At 44.1% G+C, this 24,227-nt stretch overlaps 1 protein-coding gene across 1 annotated transcript in view; it reads right to left on the bottom strand.

Moving 5' to 3' along the window:
* Positions 1–13,451: 13,451 nt before the first annotated feature.
* Positions 13,452–24,227, bottom strand: part of SIAH3 (siah E3 ubiquitin protein ligase family member 3) — a 56,340-nt gene continuing 45,564 nt past the window's right edge. The window contains exon 2 of the mRNA XM_009942798.2: positions 13,452–17,477. Within this exon, the coding sequence (XP_009941100.1) occupies positions 16,884–17,477 (594 nt within the window). The 3' untranslated portion in view covers positions 13,452–16,883. The remainder of the gene's footprint in view (positions 17,478–24,227) is intronic.

Below are 24,227 nucleotides of genomic sequence, written 5' to 3'. Positions count from 1 at the left end.
CTGATGGTGGGAGCAGCAGGTCTGGTCTTGACTGTGACTGACTTGAGTGATGGTTGATGGATGGCCCAGAGCAACAGCTAAAAAGAGGGAGAGGAGAGGAGAGGAGAGGAGAGGAGAGGAGAGGAGAGGAGAGGAGAGGAGAGGCGAGGCGAGGCGAGGCGAGGCGAGGCGAGGCGAGGCGAGGCGAGGAGAGGAGAGGAGAGGAGAGGAGAGGAGAGGAGAGGAGAGGAGAGGAGAGGAGAGGAGAGGAGAGGAGAGGAGAGGAGAGGAGAGGAGAGGAGAGGAGAGGAGAGGAGAGGAGAGGAGAGGAGAGGAGAGGAGAGGAGAGGAGCTCTCTTCAGTGGAGTCTATCTGACCTCACCACGAGTTTAAGCTCACAACCTCTGAAAGACCTAAGATTTAAGGGAAAAAAAATAACATTTTTCAGGACTGGATGATTCAAGAAATTGATGAATTGTTTCGTTTAGTTTTATTTTGTTTCATTTTCCTACAAGAGTAGTGTTGTTATTAGAGGCCAATGTATTTTGGCAAACCACTATTTATTTTTGCAGAATGAAATCTCATTCCCCTGACTGAAGTAGAGCCAAATATACCTGGCACTTTCCTGGCTCAGGAATCCCATTCTGGTGAGTTCTGTCACCAAAAAATATCTTCTCTGTCCTTGCATGGCCAACTTACTATTGCATATCACAGATACTCTCACACGGCAAACCTAGAGGATCAGCTCCTGCTTGTGCAATCAGAAAACCCCATGACCTGCACTAATTGGCAGCGACCAGAACTTGAGATGAAGGTAATTTTCTTGGTTGAGAAGCTAACACAGTGTCCACCTACCTGACAACAGAAAGAGGCTTAATTTTTATTTCAGCTGGGATGTCTGGGAATAAAATATGTTTAGGAGAGTTGCAGAGAGAACTCTTATTTTTTTTTAATTAAAAAATGTATTTTTCTGCTAGCTTCTTTTTTTTTTTTCCCAAAGAAGATGTTCTGTGGTCATATATTGATTACGACCATGTATTGGCATTATGCTTTAGTGAAGTTTGAGGTGGACTGTCTGGGTATATGCTTAAGGGAGGGAAACAGAGGGGGAGAAATACAGGAAGACCTGAAAGCCCTGACCTTTTCAATCTTCCAGAGGACCTTTGCAATCTGCTTTGACATAATCCCCTTCTGTGAAAACCATCAGAAGCTATAGGATTTCTTCTAGTGGGAAAATTTAAGCAGATTTCAGAACTTCAAAAACTCTATGACACCAAAGTGAATTGCCACCCTCCAGCTGTCCCTTGTGCCTTGCACAGCCAGGTGCTTCAACCTCACCCACAGCTGGCCTTGAATGATAGCTTGCCTGCTGGCCACCACTTATCCCTCTTGTCCTCATGAAATGAATACTTTGGTTTACATTTAGCAGGTCCGTGCCAAAGATGACGGTAAGCAGCCCCAGAAGAGGGTCAAAGAGAGGAGAGAAGGGCTCCCTCTGTGTGGGAAGCAGAGTGTGCATGTGGGAAAGAGCCTGGCTTGGGGCTCTTGGAGGCAGGACACTTGCAGATGTGCAGCAGGACACAGCAGCTGGGGAGACTCCTGGGTGCAGTTATTTAGATGGATGTAGGCACTGTGAAAAAAAAACATCCTTTCACATTGGGGTAGATGTGAGGGTGCCTGGTGTCTCATGTGAAGACCTCCTACTTGCTAGGGAAAATAGCCCTGAATGATTTCTCAGGGGCAGCAGTGAGCCGGAAAGGGGAAAAGCACATGCATAGAAGGTTTTCTAAATAAAAAAAATTAACTGCTCTCTCAACTTCGGTGTATTTGTCTGGATTGCACATAGAAATGCTTATGTTTGGAGTTGGATACTCTCAGCCTAGGGACACCAGGATCTCCATCCACTGGTGCCTGGGGGCTGCTCTGTATTCCCTGAAGTGTCCTGATATAGCCAATAAGGACCCCAAGAAGCTGGCATTGTACTTCCTGGGAGAAAGTCCAAAATTTGCACAAGATTCTCCTGCAGCTGTGCAAATTGCTTTGGATTAATCTCAGTCATGTTAGTGATCCTGGCAGGTTGATAACTGGCCTTTTTCCAATTTCTGCTGTATTGGTTGATGCAGGACTGACTAGCTTTCAGTCAAAGCTGATATTTTTATAAATAAATCTGGAAGCAAATTGAGTTTACATTCAGTCTCTTTGTCTATAATGCAGTTTTCACTGATGCAATAAGTTAGGAGAATGAATTTCTTCTGAGAGTTTTTATTATATTTGTTAACAATAGCAAGGCTATTCCACTGGAGCGTTTCTACTATAGTATTTTAAATACAGAGACATTTTAATCTCTCAGTTATTTTCATTAAATTTAGTGGCTTAAAAATCATGACTCCATGTGGACAGTTGCAGGCATGAAGAATATATCACTTGTTCAAAAATACTCATATCCTTCCTGAATCCACCCTTGTTTTGCCTGTAGCTCTGGGAGAACCACTTTTTTTTTTTTTTTTTTCAGATGTCTGCTGCCTCCTGCATTACTCTGTCACTTCCAGAAAATAGGATTTCTCACCTACAGATGGTGAGGAGAGAGGAGAATAGCCGTGAACATTAGGTTGAAATTACTTGTCAAGTTTGATCAATTCACAGAAAGACAAAAATACCTTTTGAAAAGGCACAGTTGATTTTTGAAGATTAGTAGCAGTGTCCTCGCAGCTCCATTGTTTGGGTAAATTATACAAGGGTGCAGTTTGTTACCTAAATGAAAGATACATTTGCATGTAGATGGTACATAAATTATTTCTTTCTGTGCTGGACGGTGCAATAAACAACCACTCTCCTAAACACACACGCACACAAATGCACATTCACCTACCTGCGACTTACGACACAGGGGTTGGTTCTTCTCTTTGTGTTTTCTTTACCCTTTTCTTACCTTGTAAGTATTATTGTTTGACAAAACACTGGGGAAGGAGTACATGAATCTGTTAAAGATAACAAAGCTCCATTATGACCTGAAACTCAAGAAAGCAGACAAATAAATCTTTCATAGTGTGGAATAGCTAGTCCCTAGCTCTTTAAGCAAAGAAGGAGTTCATGTCAAAAAGAACGCTAATCTGAATCCTGCTGTTCTTGCGGTGACTTCTTGTTGCAGCAATTTCTTCTTACAATTTAGTCATGTCATGATGCATTAATTACCATCTGTGTGGTTCTGTTTAATGGGAGCTTTAAGAGACAATACCTTTTTCGTTCCCTCCCGGAGTAGTATTTATAGGAGACAAGTGTGCGTGTGCCAGAAAAGAACTCCTGATCTGCTGCATGCTTTATGGTCTACCAATGTAGACTGTTAACAGGCAGGCAGTTGGCTGTCTCTGACAGGAAAACAAAGATATGTTTCATAAACACTTCTAGCTTCCTGCTCTGATTTTCAGCCTGGTTTCCTTCAGAGAAGTGGTTTAAGCAGCCCTGCGCCTTGCGATGTCCTCATTGTGCCTAAGCCATTGGGTGGTTTTGCCTGGGTGCACCAGAGCTGGGGGCAGCTCAGCCTCACCACCAGCAGCTGTATCCAAGGATGGATTTTGGTTCTGCTGTGCCCGTGCTGCTCACAGATGAGAGCAAGCCTTTTCCTCTACCCCGTCACTCTCCCAGCCTGGTGAGATGTCTCCTTCCAAGGGACTGTCCATGCGTCAGATGTACAGGCAGCTGGGGAAGCAGGTGTCCCATGAAAGTGAGTGTCCTGGGCTAACCTGGAGCTGCCAGGCGGATTTCAGGAGGAGAGGTGACCAAGCTGAAGACAGGGAGCTCCCAGCAGTGCCTGCAACAAAGGACAGGCTACATCACATGTGCTCCCGGGGGACAGTGTAGAGCCTGGGAAACGGCTGTGAGGCTGCAGAAGCATCTCATAATTGCAGAAAGGTCCAGCTGGAGCTCACAGTCCATCTCTTACACAACCCACATGTCTAAGCTTTGGGCTGGAATAAAAAAAGTGTGGATGCTTCAGCCCCTAATACCTACAAATTAGGGAAAATCAAAGTATTTGTGTATAAGAATTATCCCAATCCCCCATCTTGGGCTGTGTGGAAATCCACCTGAAATGTTATGAAAGCCCTCTCTGACCCACTTTGTTTGCTGATCACATGCTAGCAGCCTTGGGAAAAATAAAGCAGCTCTTGTTTCTAGTCATTTTCCCCTTTGTCCATTAACATTTAATTTTCCTAAGATAAAGGAGAAATATTGAAGACCCAAGCAGCCTCATGTTTCTGAACCCTATGCAGCAGCAGAAAGAAACAATGAAACAACCCCTTAAATTATTGCATTTTCAAAAAGAATCATCATCTTGTCATACAGGCGGTGTGTGCCAGGCCCTCATTACTATCCCAGGCTATTTTTAGACCCTGTTCTTGCTGTGCATGAAATTTGGCTGTATTAAAGGAATTACCACACTGCCTTCCCCAAACATCATGCCAGTTCACAAAAAGCACTCTGACCCTTCCCGCTTTGGGTTTGAAGGTTCAACTAACTGCCTTCTCTGCAAACTAGTGACTGCTCTGCAACCACTGGGATATTCATGCATGGGGAAGTGGAGGAAAATCATCTGCCAGATATCCCTCTTCCATCATCAGATCTTTTTTTTTGTCTATCATGAAGAAACCTGTTAATCCTGAAAGAGATGGAGCCCTGCTCTTTAGACCTTGTTGCATCAGAGTCTAGGATTCTGCTGGCACGCCAGAGAAAGTGAAGACAATGGAAAATAAATTCTCTGTTTGCTGCTGAACTGGAGACCGATGCTATCCCACATCCTAGGATGCTCCTTTGGTAACATTTTGTTATTGCCAGCTGGTAAATGAATAAACTCCCCAGGAAATTTTGGCATAAGGCAGGAGTGCAAGCACAAGGCACGCTTTGTTTCTAGCCTGCAGAATTTGGGGTGGGTTTCACTCTGGTTTTCCTGGAGATTTGAGCCCCCAGCAAAAAGTGGAGGTTGATGTGAGCAATGTAATGACTTTATTCCTTTCCTCCCAAAGTAGGTGTCTAAATAGCTGAAATGGGTTACATCCTCAAAGTGCCCTACCTCCACCCTCTACAGGGGAAACGAGGGACGACCTGTGCAGACTCAGGCACTTCTCTTCCAGCTGTCTAAAATGAGAGGGGACAACATCCATGCTTCACGTCTGTCCTGGTTTCAGGCTGGCATAGAGTCAATTTTCTTTCTGGTAGCTGGTGTAGTGCTGTGTTTTGGATTTGGGATGAAAGTAATGTTGATGACATACTGATGTTTTTAGCTGTTGCTAGGCAGTCAAGGACTTTTCAGTTTCTCACGCTGCCAGGTGCATGGGAAGCTGGGAGGGGACACAGTCAGGACAGTTGACTCCAATGGACCAAAGGAAGTTTCCATGCCATATGACATCATGCTCAGCACATAAAGCTGGGGGAAGAAAAAGGAAGGGTGGGACGTTCAGAGTGATGGCATTTGTCTTCCCAAGATGGAGCCCTGCTTTCCTGGCGATGGCTGAACACCTGCCTGCCAATGGGAAGTAGTGAATGAATTCCTTGTTTTGCTTTGCTTGTGTGTATGGCTTTTGCTTTACCTGTTAAACTGTCTTTATCTCAACCCATGAGTTTTCTCACTTTCACCTTTCCAATTCTCCCCCGTCCCACTGGGGCAGAGCGAGTGGCTGTCTGGTGCTTAGCTGCTGGCTAGGGTTAAACTATGACCATGATGTCCAATGGGAAAGGTTGGTTCTTCTAGTCCTTTCAAGTCCACTTTCATTTGCACATATGGCAGGGAATTTCAGGTGCCTCCACTCTGGATCAGATACAATATTCTTTCACTGTTTTGCTGAATTATTCAACACGAGCTCAATGTTTCTTGCAGCTAGGTTCCAGAGGAAAGAGTGGTAATAAGGCAGCAATTTGTGTGAGAGTCAACAGGTCAGCTGAAGGTACCCTGCTCTGAGAAGAGGGTGCAAGTTGCTCCAATAAACCATGAATATTCATCTTGCACATCTGGCCAGTTTTGATCACTCGGCTCTTTTCAAGGCAATTTCTATCAAGCTTCATGAGTGCCTGAAACAGGTTTTGGCAATAAGCAAGCAGAAAAGAAGATTGATGTTAAAAGGAATTTACAGGCAATATGGTTAGAGATCTTGCCCAATTCTAATCCTGTAAATAACCAGCTTGAAATTAAATAATTAATCTGTGAAGGTCCTTGACCACTTATGGGGTAGTGCTAAAGTCTGTTCCCTGTTAGTTGTCCAGAAGAAAAAAACAACCAAACAAAAAACAGCTCCCAAAGCCTGAAAGCAATGAGGAGCAGCCTCTTGTTGGTTCCATTTAATCAAATAAGAGAAAGATTAGAAAACATCAAGAACCCCTTTCTTTGTTTACCCGGATGACCATCTTTGGGCTAGACACAGGACCAAAACTCTGATTCCTACATCGGTTTTCAAGCTCCCACCACCAAATGCAGGCGGTGCTGAATCCAGCTCACAACAGCAACTGGCGACAGCCCAAGCTGGGAGTGTCGGGACCTGTGTTTCGCTCTTGGTGATGGTGACACTTTTCTTTTGAAACTGGTTGTGACTGTAGAAGATTAAAGGTAACAAATAGTAAGACAAGATTTTGCAGGCAGTACACTTTGGCAATTGTTCTTTTCTTCGTAGTATTTCATTTCTACCCTCCCATGATGCACTACCCTCTTCATAAAAGCAGCCCTCCAACACAAGCAGGTGATACAAGCTGAGAATGCCAAATAGGATTTAATGGCGTTTTTCACGGCAGACATTGTGAACTATTTTACAGATACCAATAGGAGGGTTTATTGCTGCTCTTTCATGTAATACATCATCATAAAGCTTTCTGGAAAATTATATACATTTGTTCAGATTAAAAAATTCTCTCTGAGGCATCATTGCATGTTAAAGCAGAGCACTTCATACAATGTAAAGTATTAAGCCAATGTCAAATATTTAGGGGGGACAGTGGAATATGAACACTAACAAATACAAGTAATATTAAAAGATGTATGGAAGAAAACCCTTCTTAGGGTTTGTACAGTAAATTTCTTCCCTAATCCTATGTCACTTTCTTTACTTAAATTCCAATCTGGCATACCTCACCTGAGTTCAGGCAGGTTACCCATGCTTATCTTCAAGTCTCTGCTTAGTCCTTCCCTGCCCATTGAAATGCTTAAGTATATGCCTAGATGTCCTGACTAAAGTCCTAGGAAAAAATTGCCGTGCATTGGTTCTTAAATGAAGCAGCTGCTTTAGGAGCTTTGCCACCGCAAGGCTCTCAAGTGGCACAGCCATGTACTGCTCATCCAAAAAGGAATAGTTTCAGTTTCTTAAAGGATTATTTTTCTAGAGCCAATAGCAGAGAGATACTACTTGAATTTTAAAAGAAAAAATGGGCTTCTGAAGATACTGTCATTGATGCTGACAGATGGACACTCCTCAGCATCTCAAAGGTTAACATGAGCATTTTGGATTAAGTGACCTGAACTGTAATTAAACCACGGAGTTGTCACGTTCCAGAAATGCCTCTTCTTCTCCACAGTCCTCTGCTGAGCTTCAGGGATCCAAGGACTCCTTATTGCACTTCTTGATGCTTCTTTCTAGCTGACTGAAACTGGAAGCCTCTCTCTTCCTGGTTTTCTGCCTGCTGCGCGCTTTGCAATGCCTTGTGCTAGTTTGCCTTGGGGTTAAATGTGTCTATCCTAGGAAATGACACTGTGTTACGACATGTGGCATCTAGCACAAGGCTGAAGAGATAGCCAGGATCCCCTAACCCTTTGGGAATGTGGAGTCTTGTGCAATTACGCTGACATAACATAGAGATGGTTTGGGTTCACTTTTACAGCTGGGAAGTTTGCTTTTCAGAAGAATTAAAATGAGGGCCATTAAGCATTGCAAGGGGATGGGATTGCTACCCGTGGAGGAGTAAGGATAGTTTTGTGGGGTGTTTGGGCTGGAGGCAAGGCTGCTTGCCAGGGAAGGAGACTGGTCTGAGGTGATGAGTGGACATTCAGCTCTTCTGCCTTGGGAGTGGTGATCCTGTACTCCATGACAATGTTTGAGTCGGAGCTGCAGCCTGAAGGCTGTGGTCTGAGCACTGAGGACTGTTCTCAGGATCATGTTCCACCAGGACCACAATCAAAATCTTCCCCAGACAAAGTGATTTGGATGCGGTTGTCACCACTGGATGAGAAGACAGCAGTAAGCTACAGGCATTTTAAGTGACAATGAAAACGCTTCCCAGCACCACCACTGTTATTTCTGCCTTTCCCTAGAGGATCTGAGACCAAACATTTGTGTAGCTGAACAGTCAGGAGGACCTCTCCTGATCACAGCTTTGTGTGGGAGCTGGCCAAAAGCAGCCTTTAACTACACAGCCCTTTTCCAACACACTTCTACTTGACAACAAATAAGTCCCCAAGCCAGCTCGGATAGTGCTTCTGTGTTCAGAGAAGACTGCCATCGAGTCTTTTAACATGCAATTATACTTTGAAAGGTCACTCTGTGAAAATGGTGCCGTGAGGCTCCATGTTTATTGACTCCCTTCCCTGGGCAATTTGCTCAGTTTACATGTAATGAATAAATGCTGTTCTTGGCTGCTGCCCAGCCCAGCAGGTCTGAAAGCCAAGCTGTGTCAGCTTTCTGCCAGGACATTATCACCAAAACTAAAGGTTGCTCCAGAAAAACCTCTTGACCTGTAGCCCAGGAGTGTATTTTTCCTGTCATATTTGCCTTTGAGCACTTTGTTGTAATCCTCCTTATCAGCATCCCCATTTCTTCTTATTTTCAGCTGCTGCTGAACTCCACCACTCCTTGTATCAGAGTTAGATTTTGGTGTCATTTTGTCCCACTGTCAAGTTTCACCTGCAGTGTAGCTCCTAACCTAGCTGTCATGGTTCAGACCTGTCTCTAGAACTGGTTGTTGTGTCTGCTCAAGGGAATCAGAAGAGGAAAATGGGATTTGTTGTGTTAGACAGTGCATCAGCCTTGTAGATGGCTGCAATACGTGGGGTTAATTTAGCTCCAGAATGGGCAGCTGACCCACGATGGGCTGAGCAAGTGACTTAACCTGGTAAATTGGTGGGACTATTATGGTAGGATGGCTTCTGATGCTTCTGCTGGCTCACCTGCAGCCGGATCATGGACCTCACAGCAATGCAGTGTGAATGTAACTGCTTTACAGTTCTGGGGCTGGAAAGGATCATTCTGATCTTGTGGCTGAATGGTGCAGATGGGGTTTCTGCAGCAAACCTGTACCTGGGTAGCATTATCAAGTCTCGAGAAGAGCTACACTGTGCCTACACAGAAAAGCAGTCATGTCAGTCAATGAGGAACTAAGAGCCCAAAGTGTGGCCCATTTGACCAGACAGCCATTGAGTCTGAATGTGAAGTGAACTGTCACTGTACAGGGAAACTTCATGAGTAGTGGCAGGGCTTTCACTTAGGTTGTAACTTGAGCGAAGACAAGTGCATTTTGGAGATAGAAATCCTGTTTCTCTCTGGATGGGGAGGATCTCTGAAGGTAAGGCTTCTGTTCAAAGACCTCTCAGCATTTGGGCCTGCGCTGTTGGGAGTTTCTCTCTATGCACAGCAATGGGCCCTCCAGGATGGACACCCCTGTGATGCTTCTGTGCTGACCTCAGTGGCCTGGACAGCTTCATGACCAGTGGCTTAGCTCTGGTTCCTCCAGGTTTCCAGCTGAGAGTAGTAGAGCAGTCAGGAAGCATGGGTGAGATGCCATCCAGTACAGACAGTATGATTAAGTGCTCGCCCTCTATACACTAAGGACATATCTCACACAGAAATGTGTTTTCAACGTGACTTCTCAGCGTATACATAACCACCAGTCAGTTCTGTGTAACAGGCTATAGGGCTGGTGAGTTTGCCATAACACACAGCCTGGCTGTCAACATCAGCTGGTACAGATGTGCACTGCTGGAGGGCCCAGGTTTAATCTCCACTGCTTTTCAACGTGGGAGTTATCACACACAATCGCTGTACAACAGCAACAACAATTTGCAGGCTGTCAGGAATGCAGCCAGTCCTCCTCAGACCTGGGGCTGTCCCTGTCTTCTGCCAGTCCAGCCAGAGAAGTGCGTGGAGGCTTACCCAGAGGAGGCTGGATAAATCTCCTTGGCAGCTCTCACACTGGTCACACCGTTCAGTGGATATTTATACTCTTTTTTTGTGTTCCGGTTAAGAATTTTTTTGTGCAAATTCTGGAAGTGACAGAGCAGGGGCTATGACATGCTGAAGTTCAACCCTCTCTGCCTACTGGAAATTCTTTTCCAAGGATACATGTCACAAGAAACTGCTGCCCAGAGGCAACAGCAATATATTTCTGCTTTACTCAGGACTCTCCTAGCTATTTTTTATTTAGTTCAGCGTTTCTTTGAGTAATCAGGGTAGCCCTGAGACTGTCACTCTTCTGGATATCTTCTGCCACATCTCAATAAGGCAAAAGCACAGGCATCACCCGAAGCTCATTTTGACTAACGATCCCTTTCAGTATCAGCTGCTGCTTTTAAAGATGTTATCAGCCCTAAAAGGCCTCACTGCATTATTATTTTATGTTAGTATATTGTACTATTATTCATTTATATTACTGTAGTTCCCAGAGACCTTTCTGTCAATCAAGACTCTACTGTGGAAGGTGCAGTAGCAGCTGGACATGTTTTGTAGCCTACTGTCATCATCAGAATCCAGAAAGGAACCAGTATCCTGAAATAGGAGCTCTCTGATGGAGATATGAATGGGCCTAGTGTTTCTGTGCAAGATCCTGTTTCAATTTCTTCAAGCTAAGGGAGGGACTCATTTGGCTGCTGTTGGACCGAACATCTCTAGAACTGGTGACATCTAGTTCTGTGGTCCAGCCATCTGCCATAGTTTATTAGGAGACACCGAAACTGATCCCTGTGGGTGTATCTAGTGCTCCTGCTGTGAAAGGCAGAGGCAAAGATGGAGGGCTTGCCTGCATCCCTCCCAAGAACACACACCGAAGAGCCTAGAAGAGCCTCAGTGGAGCCTCGCTGTCTCGTTCCCTAAAACCCTCTGAGCCTAAAAGTCAATATTAGTAGATTTTTAGAGAACAGTCTTAAAGTCATCAAAGGCTTCAAGCCAGCTGCCTGACAGCTGTTATCTTCAGTAGCTGAAGCAGGGATTGTAACATGAAGAAAATGTCTATGGAGGTTGTGCTTGCAACCCTGGATTCACCCTGAGCAGGTAGGAGATATAGCCCTCCCCCCACAGCCTGCTGGCCAGGCAGTCTGGTCTGAAAAGGAAAATGCTTTCCAAACATGTTTCATATGTGACAGTGTTTCCTTTACTTCTTAAAGTGGTCTCCCTTAGTAGAGAAAGGAAGAATATCTGAGTTTCTCTTGAACTCAAGCCAATAGGACCTGACTGGCAGTGAAATAACTCTTGCTATGAAGACATACAGTCTGCAGCAAGAAGGAAAGTGCTTTTAAGATCACCTGAAAACTCTGCCCCGAATCTCACATTTGCATTTGAACAAGTTTATTTCTTTGTCTAAAATCTCCGATTTTTCAGCCTGCTCCACATGGATGTTGAAGCAGTTCATCACTGTTGCCATGAAAGTTCAAAGCCATTTATCTTCAGTAAGGTTACTTGATGCAATTTCTAACAGCAAGAACCCCTCACTCCTGGGGCTTTCTACAAGATTAAGTGATGTATTCAGATAGGCAATGTCTCAGGAGGATTTTCAGTACCTGGAAGATATAAAGCTCACTCTAGTCAAAGGACAGCAGGCTTTGCAATTGGTGTTTCCCATTTGCCTGCCACTAAGGTTTGTTAGGCTTCTTTTCGGAGCCTGGTGTCCCTTTGTGAATGTACTATGAGAACAGCCATCTTTGGAATGAATGTTAGTCCTCACCCTTTTCTTGAAGGTGATCACTGCCTGCTAATCCTTCACATGCGTGTTCTGGAGGGAGAGAGCCAAAAGGGGGATAAAAATGCTATGTATTAGTCTATTCCCTTTGTGGAGAGAGAAAGAATGAGTGATCATAGTCCTAACCAGGGTATAAGGTATAGGTTAAACTTGTTCTACCAAAGATTTTTTGGGTGGTTTTCAGCAAATACTTTCCTACCTTGATGGGAGCTATGCAGGTGAAAGAGAACAAAGCTGTCAGGTGCCAGGGCTTAGAGGAACCGCTAGCAACTGCAGGTAGCTGGGTACCCACTAAAACCAGAGGAGCTGTGGGGCAGGATTGGGTCTGGGTATCTGCACTCACTGTGCTGCATCAGGGCCGTCCGCACACAGACCCACAGTGCCAAGGGCTGATCCTCTCATCTGCACTGCTCCCAAGACAAGGCTCCCAGCAGGTGAGAGACCCTTTTGCAGGGTGGAAGGTGCTGATGTGAAGCGACCCGTCTCTACACAAAGCCTCAGCTCGCTGCTGGTTTGCTGCTCTCAGGAGGTTTGACCATTTTCCTGACAGCCCCTGCTGTGACCTCACTCCAAGTGGTTTCTGTTGAGTAATGTTTCTGTACCGAGGTTGAACTCTGCCCTCGGTTGCATGTGTACGCCTCTGGAGCCTGCAGGCACTGCCCTGTGCTACCCTGCTGTGAAAACCCCTCGTTTTCTACAGGGTCATCTCTAAAGAAGATGAATCACCTTTTTGTGTGAATAGTTCTTCTGATGATACATGTGGCAATCTTTGTTTTCTGCCATTCACTCAGACAGTGTGAGAATGCAGAGTTAATTGGATTAAAAAAAAATTTTAAAAACTTATGCGTGTGTCTGAACAGTTCATAATCTGCAGCTCCTTCAAGTGAGAAGGTGTTTCTGATCCAACTGGAGCAGAAGTGCTTCTCTGAGTCTGTTCTGGTGGACTCTTCTCCAATCAAAGTGTTTTTCAGGTGTGTTCTGGGCTAGAAAAGCAGATAAATCATCTATACTACAGTACCATCAATCAGGTTTTATTCATCTCATGCCAGAAAGAGAGAGCCAGGCAGCAGTATTCAGCCATTTATTGCAAACCATTCATTTTGTTATAACCCTTTCACTGTCCAGAATTTACCATCCCTCCTTTCTTCAGTAGCTTACTGGCCTGTATTCATAAAGGATGGTATGCAACTAAGGATGTGATATCAGAGTGCAGTGGAAGAGGACTACTGCCCTACTTCTCAGCAAGCCCCTGGCTGGCACTAGCTCAGCAAGATTCTTTGTCATCTTCAAGACGATGAGAGTCGAGATGCTTCAGCTCATTTATAAGGAGTCATGGATATATGATGTGAGCTTAATTCATAATGGGATTGAGCTGAACTCACTAATGCTGTTTTACTGCAGATCTGACATTAACATTCACACTGTGTCTGACAGATAGCGCAGAAGAACCAAAGTAGGTTTTCCATGAACACAGAGAAGCAAAAACTCTAAAAAAAAGGAATGCTATTTTGACAAAGTAAAAAAAAACCTAAAATGAAGAGGCAACACTGCTCTCAGGTAGGCAGGAAAACAGAATTTTGCAACGTTTGCATAGTGACTTTACAAGACCTCAGTTTCTCCTGCACCAAAATAAGGGTACTTCGTTACTTCACAGAGTAAGCTCTTTACATTTTTTTAAGGAGTTTGGAATGACTGAATGTAATACATTATAAAGATGAAAAATATTAGAGTACAAAATTAATTCTAGAAGTCCTAAATTCATCCCAAATTTGTTAAGCCATGCTACAACTGTCTTTCAGCCATGAGTAGTGACGTGTAAAAAGTACTATATTATGGGCACTGAAAGAGTGCATGTAAATTGAGTTTCATTGTTGATCCTACTTGTCAGCCTTTTAGGATTTATGTCCCATCATGCAGAATATTTGCTTCTCCTTTGCTTTATGGCAGTGAAGGGTTGCTCATAGACTTTGAATTATGATGCGATTAGAGTGTCTTCCATGGTAGAAAGTCCTTAAATATACCCTTAAACATTGGAGTTCTATGTTGAGATGCTTATGAAGACTGGATTTACGTACCCATATCTCCTTTCTCCCCTAAGTGTGTCCTTTTCTGTACTGGGAGTCTTACTGGGCAGATTTTCATCAGTACTCCACAGTATCCGGATTTCTGAAATCCCTGCCAAAGCTGGGGCTTTGCAGCAGTGGAGAGAGCCAAATGAGGAGGTTTCTTGGTTGGCTGCAAAGAGCAGTGAGAGAGATTTGATCAATGGCGCCCAAGATGCAGAGCGGGAGGAGGCAAGCAGCGCCATGGGGTCTGCAAGCTGTAAGCTGAAGCCCAGGCTGAGACCTTGAGAGCGGACTGAGAAGGGTGGCCACCAGACAAGGACTGGGAAGGAAATGGAAAGGCTGAACCTTTGGTGTGGTCATCAGAAAGCTCTGGAAGAAGGACATGTGGGATGTGAGGAGGGAGGGAGGGAGGTCACATTTCCACCGTGCCTCCTGTTCCTTTGAAACCAGAAAACTAGGGCACTGGCAAGGAATAGAGATGCCCATCCTGGAGAAATGCTGCTGTCACACTCATCCTGCCATAAATACAGAGGTCTTTTGGCGAGGGGCATGCCCAAAACTACCAACAGCGCATTCATCATTTCAGTAGATATTTCAAGATCAAAAGGTGCCAACTATCAGGAAGTAAATAATCTGGAACAAGTGAATTCCCGAGAAAGTGGTTGTGATTAGGCAACAAAAGCAGACGTTAGGTCTCTACCACAGTTTACAAAAAGCTCAGGATGTTTAAGCTAGAGGAACTATTTATATTGGAGTTTTATTGCTTTTGCTTTATTTTAATTCAGTAGCAGAATATTTGCCGGAGGAGCTAGAGAAGCCAGTTTCAGTCCACAAAAATGCCAATGATTTATTTATTGCCATCATTTAGGGAAAGGGCAGCTGTGGCTGGTTCTGAATATTTAACATCACAGGGAAAAAGCAAGCCACTCTGAAGCCTGTGTGTTCCAGTGAAGCACTGCAAACCAGCCTGCCCCCTTGACCCCCAAATTTGGAGGCGGCAGAGCTGAGATGGTATGCCCCATCACAGAGGGACTGTGACTTCTTCAGACCTTGGCTTATGTGGTTGTAAGCAATTGTTGAACAGATCCTGGCTCCTCTCTGAGAAGTGACCTGCTATGAAAGCTCTGGTAAGCAGGTGAGGTACATCTGCAACTCAGAAGCCATTACCTGCATAGCATTTGTCTCAGAAAAACTGCAATTTGTTTTACTTCACATGTCTTTTGTAATAATGTCCAGGAGAGCAGCAGGTGGGAGAGATTAGTGTCAGTGATTTTGCCTACCTGAAGCGAGCTACAGTGAGATGCCTTCTGAAACACCAAAGCGCTGCTCTCCACTTGCTTCTCTACCATCCTTGGTTTTCCAAAAGACTCAAGAAACGAGTCTCATTCTCTCCAGCTACTAATTGACCCAACTCACCAGATGTTTCTCAGAAAAAGCATTCAGGAGCAGCCAGGCCACAGCCACACACAGGCAGAAGGGAAAACAGGAAAAGACAATTTCCCATGCTTCTCATGTGTCACACTCACTGTGGAGCCCCCTCCTTCAACACATTCCCTACTGTGGTGGGATTTCACTGCTGTTGTTGGCTATGGAGTAAACATGTCTGACTGCAGATGAGACCAAGTGTCAGGAGACGGCCAGCACTTCCCTCTGACTCTCCCCACGGAGCCATCCAAGGCAGAAGTTCTTAGAGAAACCCATATCTGCTTGTGACCATCGTCATGTGTGAAACACTCTCAGCAGAAGAAAGGGACGACCCGCTCCCCCCCTCAAGTGCATGGAAGAAAAAAAATTAGATTTTTTTTTTAAAGGAAAGCATTTCAAATCTCATAGCCAATTTGCAAACAGATGTTCTGGCTTCATTGTTTTAAATCAACATTTAGCAACACACACTGTGGGTCTAAGGGGCACAGAATTCAATAGCAAGATCAGTATACAACTTACAACTGTCCTGATACTTCATTTTCTGAAGATCTCTTTTTGAATGCTTGAGGAAATAGAAGCTAAAAAGGTGAAAGGCCTGATGGCTGGCTATGGTTATATCCACCCTGGAGCCGGACAGCCTAGCAAGCCTTTCACTTCTCATCGTGATAGAAGAGTGAGATTTAACCATGCTCACAGTGACCATGCACTAACTGCCATCCACCATTTAATGCAGGATGAGGCTTCCCAGGTCCCGGCTCAGCAGAGGTGGTGATTCTTACTTCTGAAGCATTCATTGTCTGGGTGGTTAACATTGCCTCCTCGGAAGCTGAAGGAAGCTCTGAAGCTACGAGCTCCCCAGGGCTTGGCTGTGACCACAGTGTAAATCGCTGTTGCTAGTATGGAAAACCCATCACAGGGAAGTAAGTAAGTAGATAGTGGACAGGGAAGGTGGGAAGGGGACACAGACATCCTCTGATAGTCTGAGACCTACTGCAGTTCAGTCCACTTGAGGTCAATTCGCTGCAGCACACCAGTTTTGCTGAAGTTGCTCTTGAGTCAGTGATCAATGATCCTGTTGCAAATCGGGTGCTTTTGTCCCTTAGTGGAATACTTTACCTTTTAACAGGTGTAGGAGCCTCATTAATATCAGGCGATTAGGCAGACAGTAAATGAAACACATTTGCATAGCATGCTCAGACCAAAGGTTTCTATGAGTCATCCTGGTTGGACTTCCCAGGAGAAAGTGTTGTTTACAGTGTTACTGGAGGGCAACAATAAATTGATTTACCTCTTCAAAATTTCTCATAAAATTGTATTAATAAAATGGTAAATACATTACACAGAGACTGTAACCACGGGATGTTTACATAATGCCCACTGTGGACGAGTACTAAATACCATAAAAGACCTGAGACCCCCCCAAAAAGTCCACGAGTTCTGGCTCTCACAAGGCAGCTAGAGCACCATTGTTTCTCCTCCTCATCTTCCTCTTTTCCCTCACATTTCAGCTTCAGCGTTGTGAACTTTGCTGGTGGTTATAGCAATTCCTATCGCTAGGCTTCCATTGTCGGAAAAAAGCTGAGCCAGAGAAGTGTTCAGCACAAGGCAATCCCCATCTGAAATGACAGAGTCAACACACTCCAGTACCGATCTCGGGGTCGCCTCCCACTTTAGGCGCCTCTGGTTCCTGTTGAGCTCCAGCCGGTAGGTGAAATTGTCGGCTTGGGTTGGCGTGCCAATCAGCATCATCATGGCAAAGAACTGGGGGTGGCCTTCGTACTTCTCCTGCTTCCTGAGGACCAGCAAAAACTGGTGGCCAAGGCAAGAGTGCATGATGATCCAGTCTGTGGGTGCGGGCAGGTGCATGTCCGTGGCCAGGAAGACAATCTCTGCCCCCTGAAGGATGTTGATGCGGTGGGTCTGCCTCAGATGGGACACCACCACCTCCAGGTGCCCTTCCCATGGGCAGGAAAAGAGTGGGCACGTGCAGGGAACCAGCTGGGGGTCGTGCACTGCTTCATGGTGATGGCAGGGGGGAAGGACGCCTTGCTCCGCAGACGTCTGAGCAGCTGCACAGCGAGTTGGTGCATACTACGAGAAGAGAGCAATTACATGTGAAATTACAGGTGCAGATATGAAAGGTGCAGACCCGACAGACATCGGTCACCCAACAACCCGCCTAAAATAGCACCAGTGGGAACACCAAGAACTCAGCACTGCTAAAACCAGGCTAAGATCAGGGGCAAACCAGACCTGGATCTGCATAGCAAAAGATGCTGGCAGTTGCCTTGTTCTCCAGGCAAACAGAGAAACTGAGCTGTGATAAGTCACTTCAAATGAAAGTGATGTATGTGCTTAAAGAGCTATTTCATTAGTTTGGGGGGAGAAATCTGATTAAAAAGAAAAAACAAGCCCAACAAAGGTAGGACAGTATGGGGCATTTTATATAGTTAAGGCTCTTGCAGCTCAGAACAAGGAAATGAAATATGTATGGCTTTATTATTCTTTAATGAAACACACTGGCAAATACAGGCATTCCTCATGAAACAATATGCTTTATAACACCAATAATTTGTGAAATAAAAGTCAGTTTTTATTGTATATGATGCTTTCTTTTTTTTTTTTTTGTCGATGTATTTGCGCCTAATTGATGCGCTTACCTCCGTAAATCTTAAATGACTCTCAAAGGTGGATGGATGGCAAACTTACAGAATTTTTATACTGAAGTAAATTTGAATTAAGGAAAGGCAGCAGCCCTTGCAGAAGGATTCCATGTGAGAAGTAGGAGGCAAACCTCTCTGCCTCTGTCAAGGGGATGTTGTTGAGGAGAAATGAGTAAGTCTTATTCAAGCAAAAGTGTATCCACGTGCAACACTATTCAGGAAGAGTAATGGCTCTCCGCCATAACTCTGTGCAAAGACAAACCCCCACGCACAGGCATGCTGGTCGTGATTCACCCTACCCAGTTTTAAACATTTACTTCAGTCACCCGAGACGGAAACCTGGTTACCTTGGACTGCCTCTGCAGTCAATAGAGGGAGGCAGCCTTGCCCCGTGGCGGATTCAGATCCTAGCTGGAGTAATTCACCTCCTAAAAGGTGGCACTGCCTGCTGCCAGAGTGACTAAGGTTGAGATCCATTCTGTCTAGTTGTACCTAAAGTTTAGATGCTTAAAAGTAGGAGGACAATGTCTCTGTCTGAACTCCTTTGGAGAAGCTTATAAGAAGAATTAAGAGTACATATACATATACATACATTTTGCTTTAAGATATGTTTTAGGAAGATACAAGTAATTCCCCGAATACTGCCCCAGGACTGCTCATTTTAACTTATGTACCCAAAATTACAGGAACAACAGTATGGTTCTAACATCAAACAGTTCTTCTGCTCCATGTCATGCCCAAGCCACAGAAAATCTGGGATTTATTCAGCTATTTTTTAGCAGAAACTTGTTTTAACCGGAGGCAAGCATAATCCCTTATCATAGATGTGAGATACGTTGCAAATAGTGTGTTGTCTCATCTCTGTATGGATACCACTATGCCTTTCATTACAGCCTTGATGTGAGAGTAAGCGTTCTTACTGCAAGCAGTTTTTCTCACCAGAACTTGCACTGTTTCTTTCAAGGATGTTTTGGAAGGCAATATGTTGGGTCAACTGTCCCAGCTCTCAGATGACCAGGGCTTCCTTGCCAACCAGGATGACGAAGTCTTGGAACTCCATTCTCATTTTATCAGTAGCAGCCAAGGGACATGATGGGCAGAACAGGTTTGTGATTGCTGCTGCTGTGAAATTCAGGGTTCTTCCCAAGGCACTGGGTGTCAAAGGGAGTAGTTTCTTCTTCCTCTGACATTTGATATGAAAAATAATTGACTATTTAAGCCTTATTACTGAACCTTGCGCTTTTTCTTCTGAGAATTATTACTTCGACAGTGCTGTTCTACTTTTCCCATCCTCATATTTTATTTGTTTTACTGTGTAAAATTTCAAGAATATAAACTTTCCAAGAAGATAATGAATTGAGGACAGATAAATGACTATCATTGTCTGGGAGATAAAACAGGTCATTATAAACTAATCGAGGTTTGTGGCTTTAGCTGCCTGCTTATCGCGGTGGGATTGCTGGTTTGCACTTAATTCTACATTAATTTTTGCATCCCATTAGGATGAAAGTTATGGTTAATTTAAACTCTTTTTGGTGAAGGAGGCTACTGCAATGGCAGATCATAAAAGCATTTAAAAAAATCCCTGAAATGCTAATTGCCTCATAAAATGAATTCTAATCTCCCAATCTAATACAGTGGGTGTGAGCAATTACTTTCTCTCACCAAACTGTTAATTCAACATTAGTGATTATACTAATTAAAACTAATGAACTCATACTCACATGCTGATAAACCTCTCAACCACTCCGCAAGTTCCAGCCTTCTATCAGTTTTATTTAACTCCTCTTTAGGAAGATGAATCTTAAATTAACCTCTTGAATAACATTCAAAATTAGGTTTTGAAATGTGAAGCTTTATAGACTGTGTATAATTCCTCTCCAAAGATTACCAGAGTCAGAGAAACCATTTCCACTGAGGATGTAATTGAATTTAGAAATGCATTCTTCTAATTTGATAACCATGGAGAGCAATGGTAGCTCATCCATCTAAACTGTATCCAAGGTAAGAAAATCCAAGTATCTTCTAAAATCACTATATCACAAGCATGTTTCTATGGCTCAGGAACTGGAAAAATAAATTAAAATGAGCAATTTTTTTAATGCATCTTTCTCCTTTCCTTCATTTGTGATTTTTTTTGTGTGTGTGCAAATAATTGAGAATTCCCTTTCACATCTCATATTTCTGAAACGTTTCCATGAATCAGTTCAGCAAAGGATTTTTGGTCTGACTTTGCTCAGTTCAAGTTTATTGAAAGTTCTGGAAATCCAGCCCAAACCACATGAGCTATTTTTATTCTCCAACTAGGTGAGAATCAGCTTCAAAATCTGGTTTCTGAATTATTCAACATTCCTGTTTCTAAATTTTGAATTTTGTAATATTCTGAAAGAAACATTTAAAAACTCCCCATCTCTGTGAAAAAAAATCTCACAGAAAATTATTATTTTACATTTACTTTTGAGGTATGAGTGTAACTATTGGGGTGCCTGTGCCCTTGCTGGTCTTTCATATACCTGTGAATTGAATGTCTAAAACTGAAATGCAAAACGGGCATAAAATGGTCACCTTGAGTGCATTTAAGTGCTTGAATAAATATTTATGAACTTTTTTTGCATGTTTAGTCTGTTCCAGTATTTACTTTCCATAATTTATTGCCCAATTACCTAATAAAATTAGATTTATTATATTGTTGTGTCCATCTAGGATTATTCTGATTTATCTTTTAGCATGTTGGCCAATTTCAGTCAAATTTAACTGTGTGATAGAAGTCTCAAAGACTTTAATTTTCAACTGGTTTTCTGAGAACAGGCAGCAGGGTAGAGAACTGTGACCCTTTCGCGTCTCCAGGGAGGAACAGTTTGTCCACGTGGGCAATATTACATTGTCAGATAGGAGAGAACCTAAATAATGGCAGTTTGATCCCAAATGTATGACAGACACCAGAGAAACCACATAAGACAGTGTCTTTCTGAACAGGAGAAAAGGCTTCAGCCAGAGTGCTCCTCATTAGACACGAGATAATCCCACCACGAGACACCAAACTGCAGGAAACCAGGCTCTGCAGCTCACAGAAAAATTTCTTTTTAATGGTGCAGCTTATTACAGTGTAATTCTCTTTAAGAACAATTCATTCAGTAAAGAGCAATTTATAAACACATAGTGCTTTCCTTATGAAAAAAAATAGAAGTTATATTTGGACCTGGGACACAGGACTTCTAGGTCCTGCCCCAGCCTTTCTGCAGACTTTCTGCTAAAAATGCAACAAACCACTCTAGGTGTGACTCATCTGTTCCAACTTTGACATCTGAGGAGTAGGTGGCAAACTCTGAAGAACATCAGCTCCTTTTACAGCCCATGCAGAGCCCCAGAGTGAAACTCACTTCATCCCAAGAGACCCTGAAGGAACATCCCCCTTGTCACCAATCTCCACACATAGTCAGGACCAAACCCACCCTTGGGGCAGACCCACAGAGGTTTTACTGGTTTCTAGACAAGCAGCAGAAGGGCGGCCCTATTTCAGACAGGAAGAAGTTGTACCTCTATAGGCTTCTTCTGCTGTACTGGAGACAACACCGTTCATGGAGAGAGAAATGGATGCCTGTTCACGTGAGGGTGTAAATCTGTGGCTCCTTACCACCATTACACTTGCAGTCACCAGTGACTTGATAGAAAATTGAGGGGAAGATCAAAGGGAAGGTCCAAGAGGTAGAGATCTCCAAGATCTCCAAGAGGGAGAGAAGACACAAGCACATCTCTCAGGGTGCAGATGCGAAGCTGAGGCACCCACCCAGAAAAGAGGGGTTTGGTGCTGCTCCTCAAGCTCTGGGGGGCCTTTTGTATTTTAACTAGCAAAGATTGTAGGTCAACTCTGGTAAAAATAGTGGAAATGGAGGCAGCAACCCACACTGCACCCCTGCTAGCTGAGCTCCCGGCCCTGTCGGGTGCAGGCACCCGCTACACTGCGATCCCTCAAGCCCCGCTTCTCTGCTGCATACCAGCACAACTTCAAACTGGAAAGAGAAGGTGTCTGCTGCCCTGAGCTGCCAAATGCCTTGCAGTTAAAGTCCTGACTTGCAAATGGGAAATTTCCTTGGTGGAAACATCTCAGGGTAAGGGAGGATTGAATCCCACCCTCCCATCCTACGGGAGAGGACCCAGACCCTGAAGATCTAGAGTAAAAGGAGGGTGAGTAGCACTGCCGCATTGTGGAAGAATAAACTGCTCAGTTCTTCAGAGTGAAGGTTAAATGTCACCTTTCTGCACTTTCTAGTGTTCCCCAGTGTTATACTGGGAGTCTGGATGCCTCACTCATGCTTTTACTTACAGTAATGCACATAATGTGCAAAAACTCAGCCTTTTACATGCCTGTGAATAGTGCAGTGTGGGCTGAGTAGAACATCCCAAGGAGTGAGGACAAGGACTCATTTGCTGCCCAGTCAACAGGGATTTTGTGACAGCAAAGCAGGTGCTGTGAATAACCACCCTGTTCCAGATACTTCACATTCGTGCAACTGCATTTTATCCAGCCATCACACACAACTTTGCAAACACGTGTTAATTCACCCATGGGCTGAGCTACTTCCTAGGGGAAGTCAAAGATATAGTATGATGGCCATCACAGTAGAGCTTCTGAGTAGGGTCACACAGATAATGGCAGAGATGATGAAAATAAAGCCATCGGGCATGCCAGCCAGCCCGAATTAGCAGACTGCTCCTTCTCTTCCCCTGTCCAGTTTTACCACATGCCAAGACACTGCAACCTAATCCTCCTTCTGACAGGGAACACATACCTGTTACTTCTGTGGATCCAAACGACTTCCTACTCAACCACAGCTTTCTTGGCTGGATTATGGGACACTTGGTAGGAGCTGTGCATGTTCACGGTGGCTGTGGCCTTTGATGGGAGCCAGGGATTGAGTGGGGCTTGTGCTCACCCCCTCTCTGTTACAAACCCACCATCTGTGCTAATGCTGCCTCCTGCTACAGGTGACCTCACCCCGAGATCCAGTTTCACAACCTTGTAAAAATTATACTGTTTGGGATAACACCTGATTCAGGTTGACTTTAAAATATATATTAAATTATACAAGCTCTTACATAAACACACATAAATATATTTATATACAGACTCATAACACAGGTCTGTTTCAACCGTTTCTGAGAATAATGCTGTGGGGAAACCCACATTGTTTTGTCCAGGTTAAACCATTCTGGGCCCTTTTTTATTTAAAAAAATTGTGGGACCTGGGAGGATGGAAGATCATGCATTTCGATGATGAGCTTATTTTTGCTGTCCTTGAGACTGCAAATTTTCTTTTTTTAAACTGCCTCTCAAAGAAGTTCATCTTGCCATGTATATTTTCTATAAGACTCATTGCTGTGGCTGTCTCTGTGCATCATAGGCATCTGTCAGCTGATACCTATGATGTGGAGTTACATACAATGGCAGTATTATTTCCCAGTTTAGGGTCAAGGAATTTAGTCACAGAGGCATCCAAGTGTATTGACCATATTTTGTTGCTCAGCTTGTATCACACAGCCCTTGATTTTCTGTAGTAGAATTGCTTTCTAGAGCACGTGATATTTTCAAAATCCAGCCTGCATTAAACTCAGATGCAGATACCAGTGGACAAACTATCTGCAAATGCGGTCTAAGGCTTCAGGTTGAGCAACTCGAGAGCAGAGACTGACTGACTAGAAGACACCCATGAACAACTTGCTGTAAATGACTCTCTAGTATCATATAGTATCATGAGTAGAGCCCAGCTCTCCAGGGCAAAGTGGTCTTCCTCCTAGCTACAGGACCTCTTTGCTAACCTGCCATCACTTATGTCCTCTCCTCTCCTCCACCTTACGTATGACAAGGGACAACAAGGGATGCAGTCACCCTGTAGGTAGGTGAGCAACCTGGAAACACGCCATGAGAACTTGGTGGATTTTTGGCTTTGACCTAAAGATTTCTGTAGTCAAGGAGGGACCCAGGCCTGCAGCTTTGGGATGCTTTGAGTGAGAGCTCCATGGTGACTTTCAGGGTTTCTGATGAAACAAATCAGCTTTTTCTTTGCCAGTGAAATGTGCCATTTATTCAGTTTTCTTTCTCTCTTCCTCCTCTTCCCTGGCTTCTCAGGGTCTGATCGCTTCTTCTCATCTGTATGGAAACTGCCTTCAATAATTTTCT

Source organism: Opisthocomus hoazin, chromosome 1, assembly GCF_030867145.1.
Source record: "Opisthocomus hoazin isolate bOpiHoa1 chromosome 1, bOpiHoa1.hap1, whole genome shotgun sequence".
NCBI lineage: Eukaryota > Metazoa > Chordata > Aves > Opisthocomiformes > Opisthocomidae > Opisthocomus > Opisthocomus hoazin.
The sequence above is the reverse complement of the archived record's forward strand: the minus strand, read 5'-3'. Positions and strand labels throughout refer to the sequence as shown.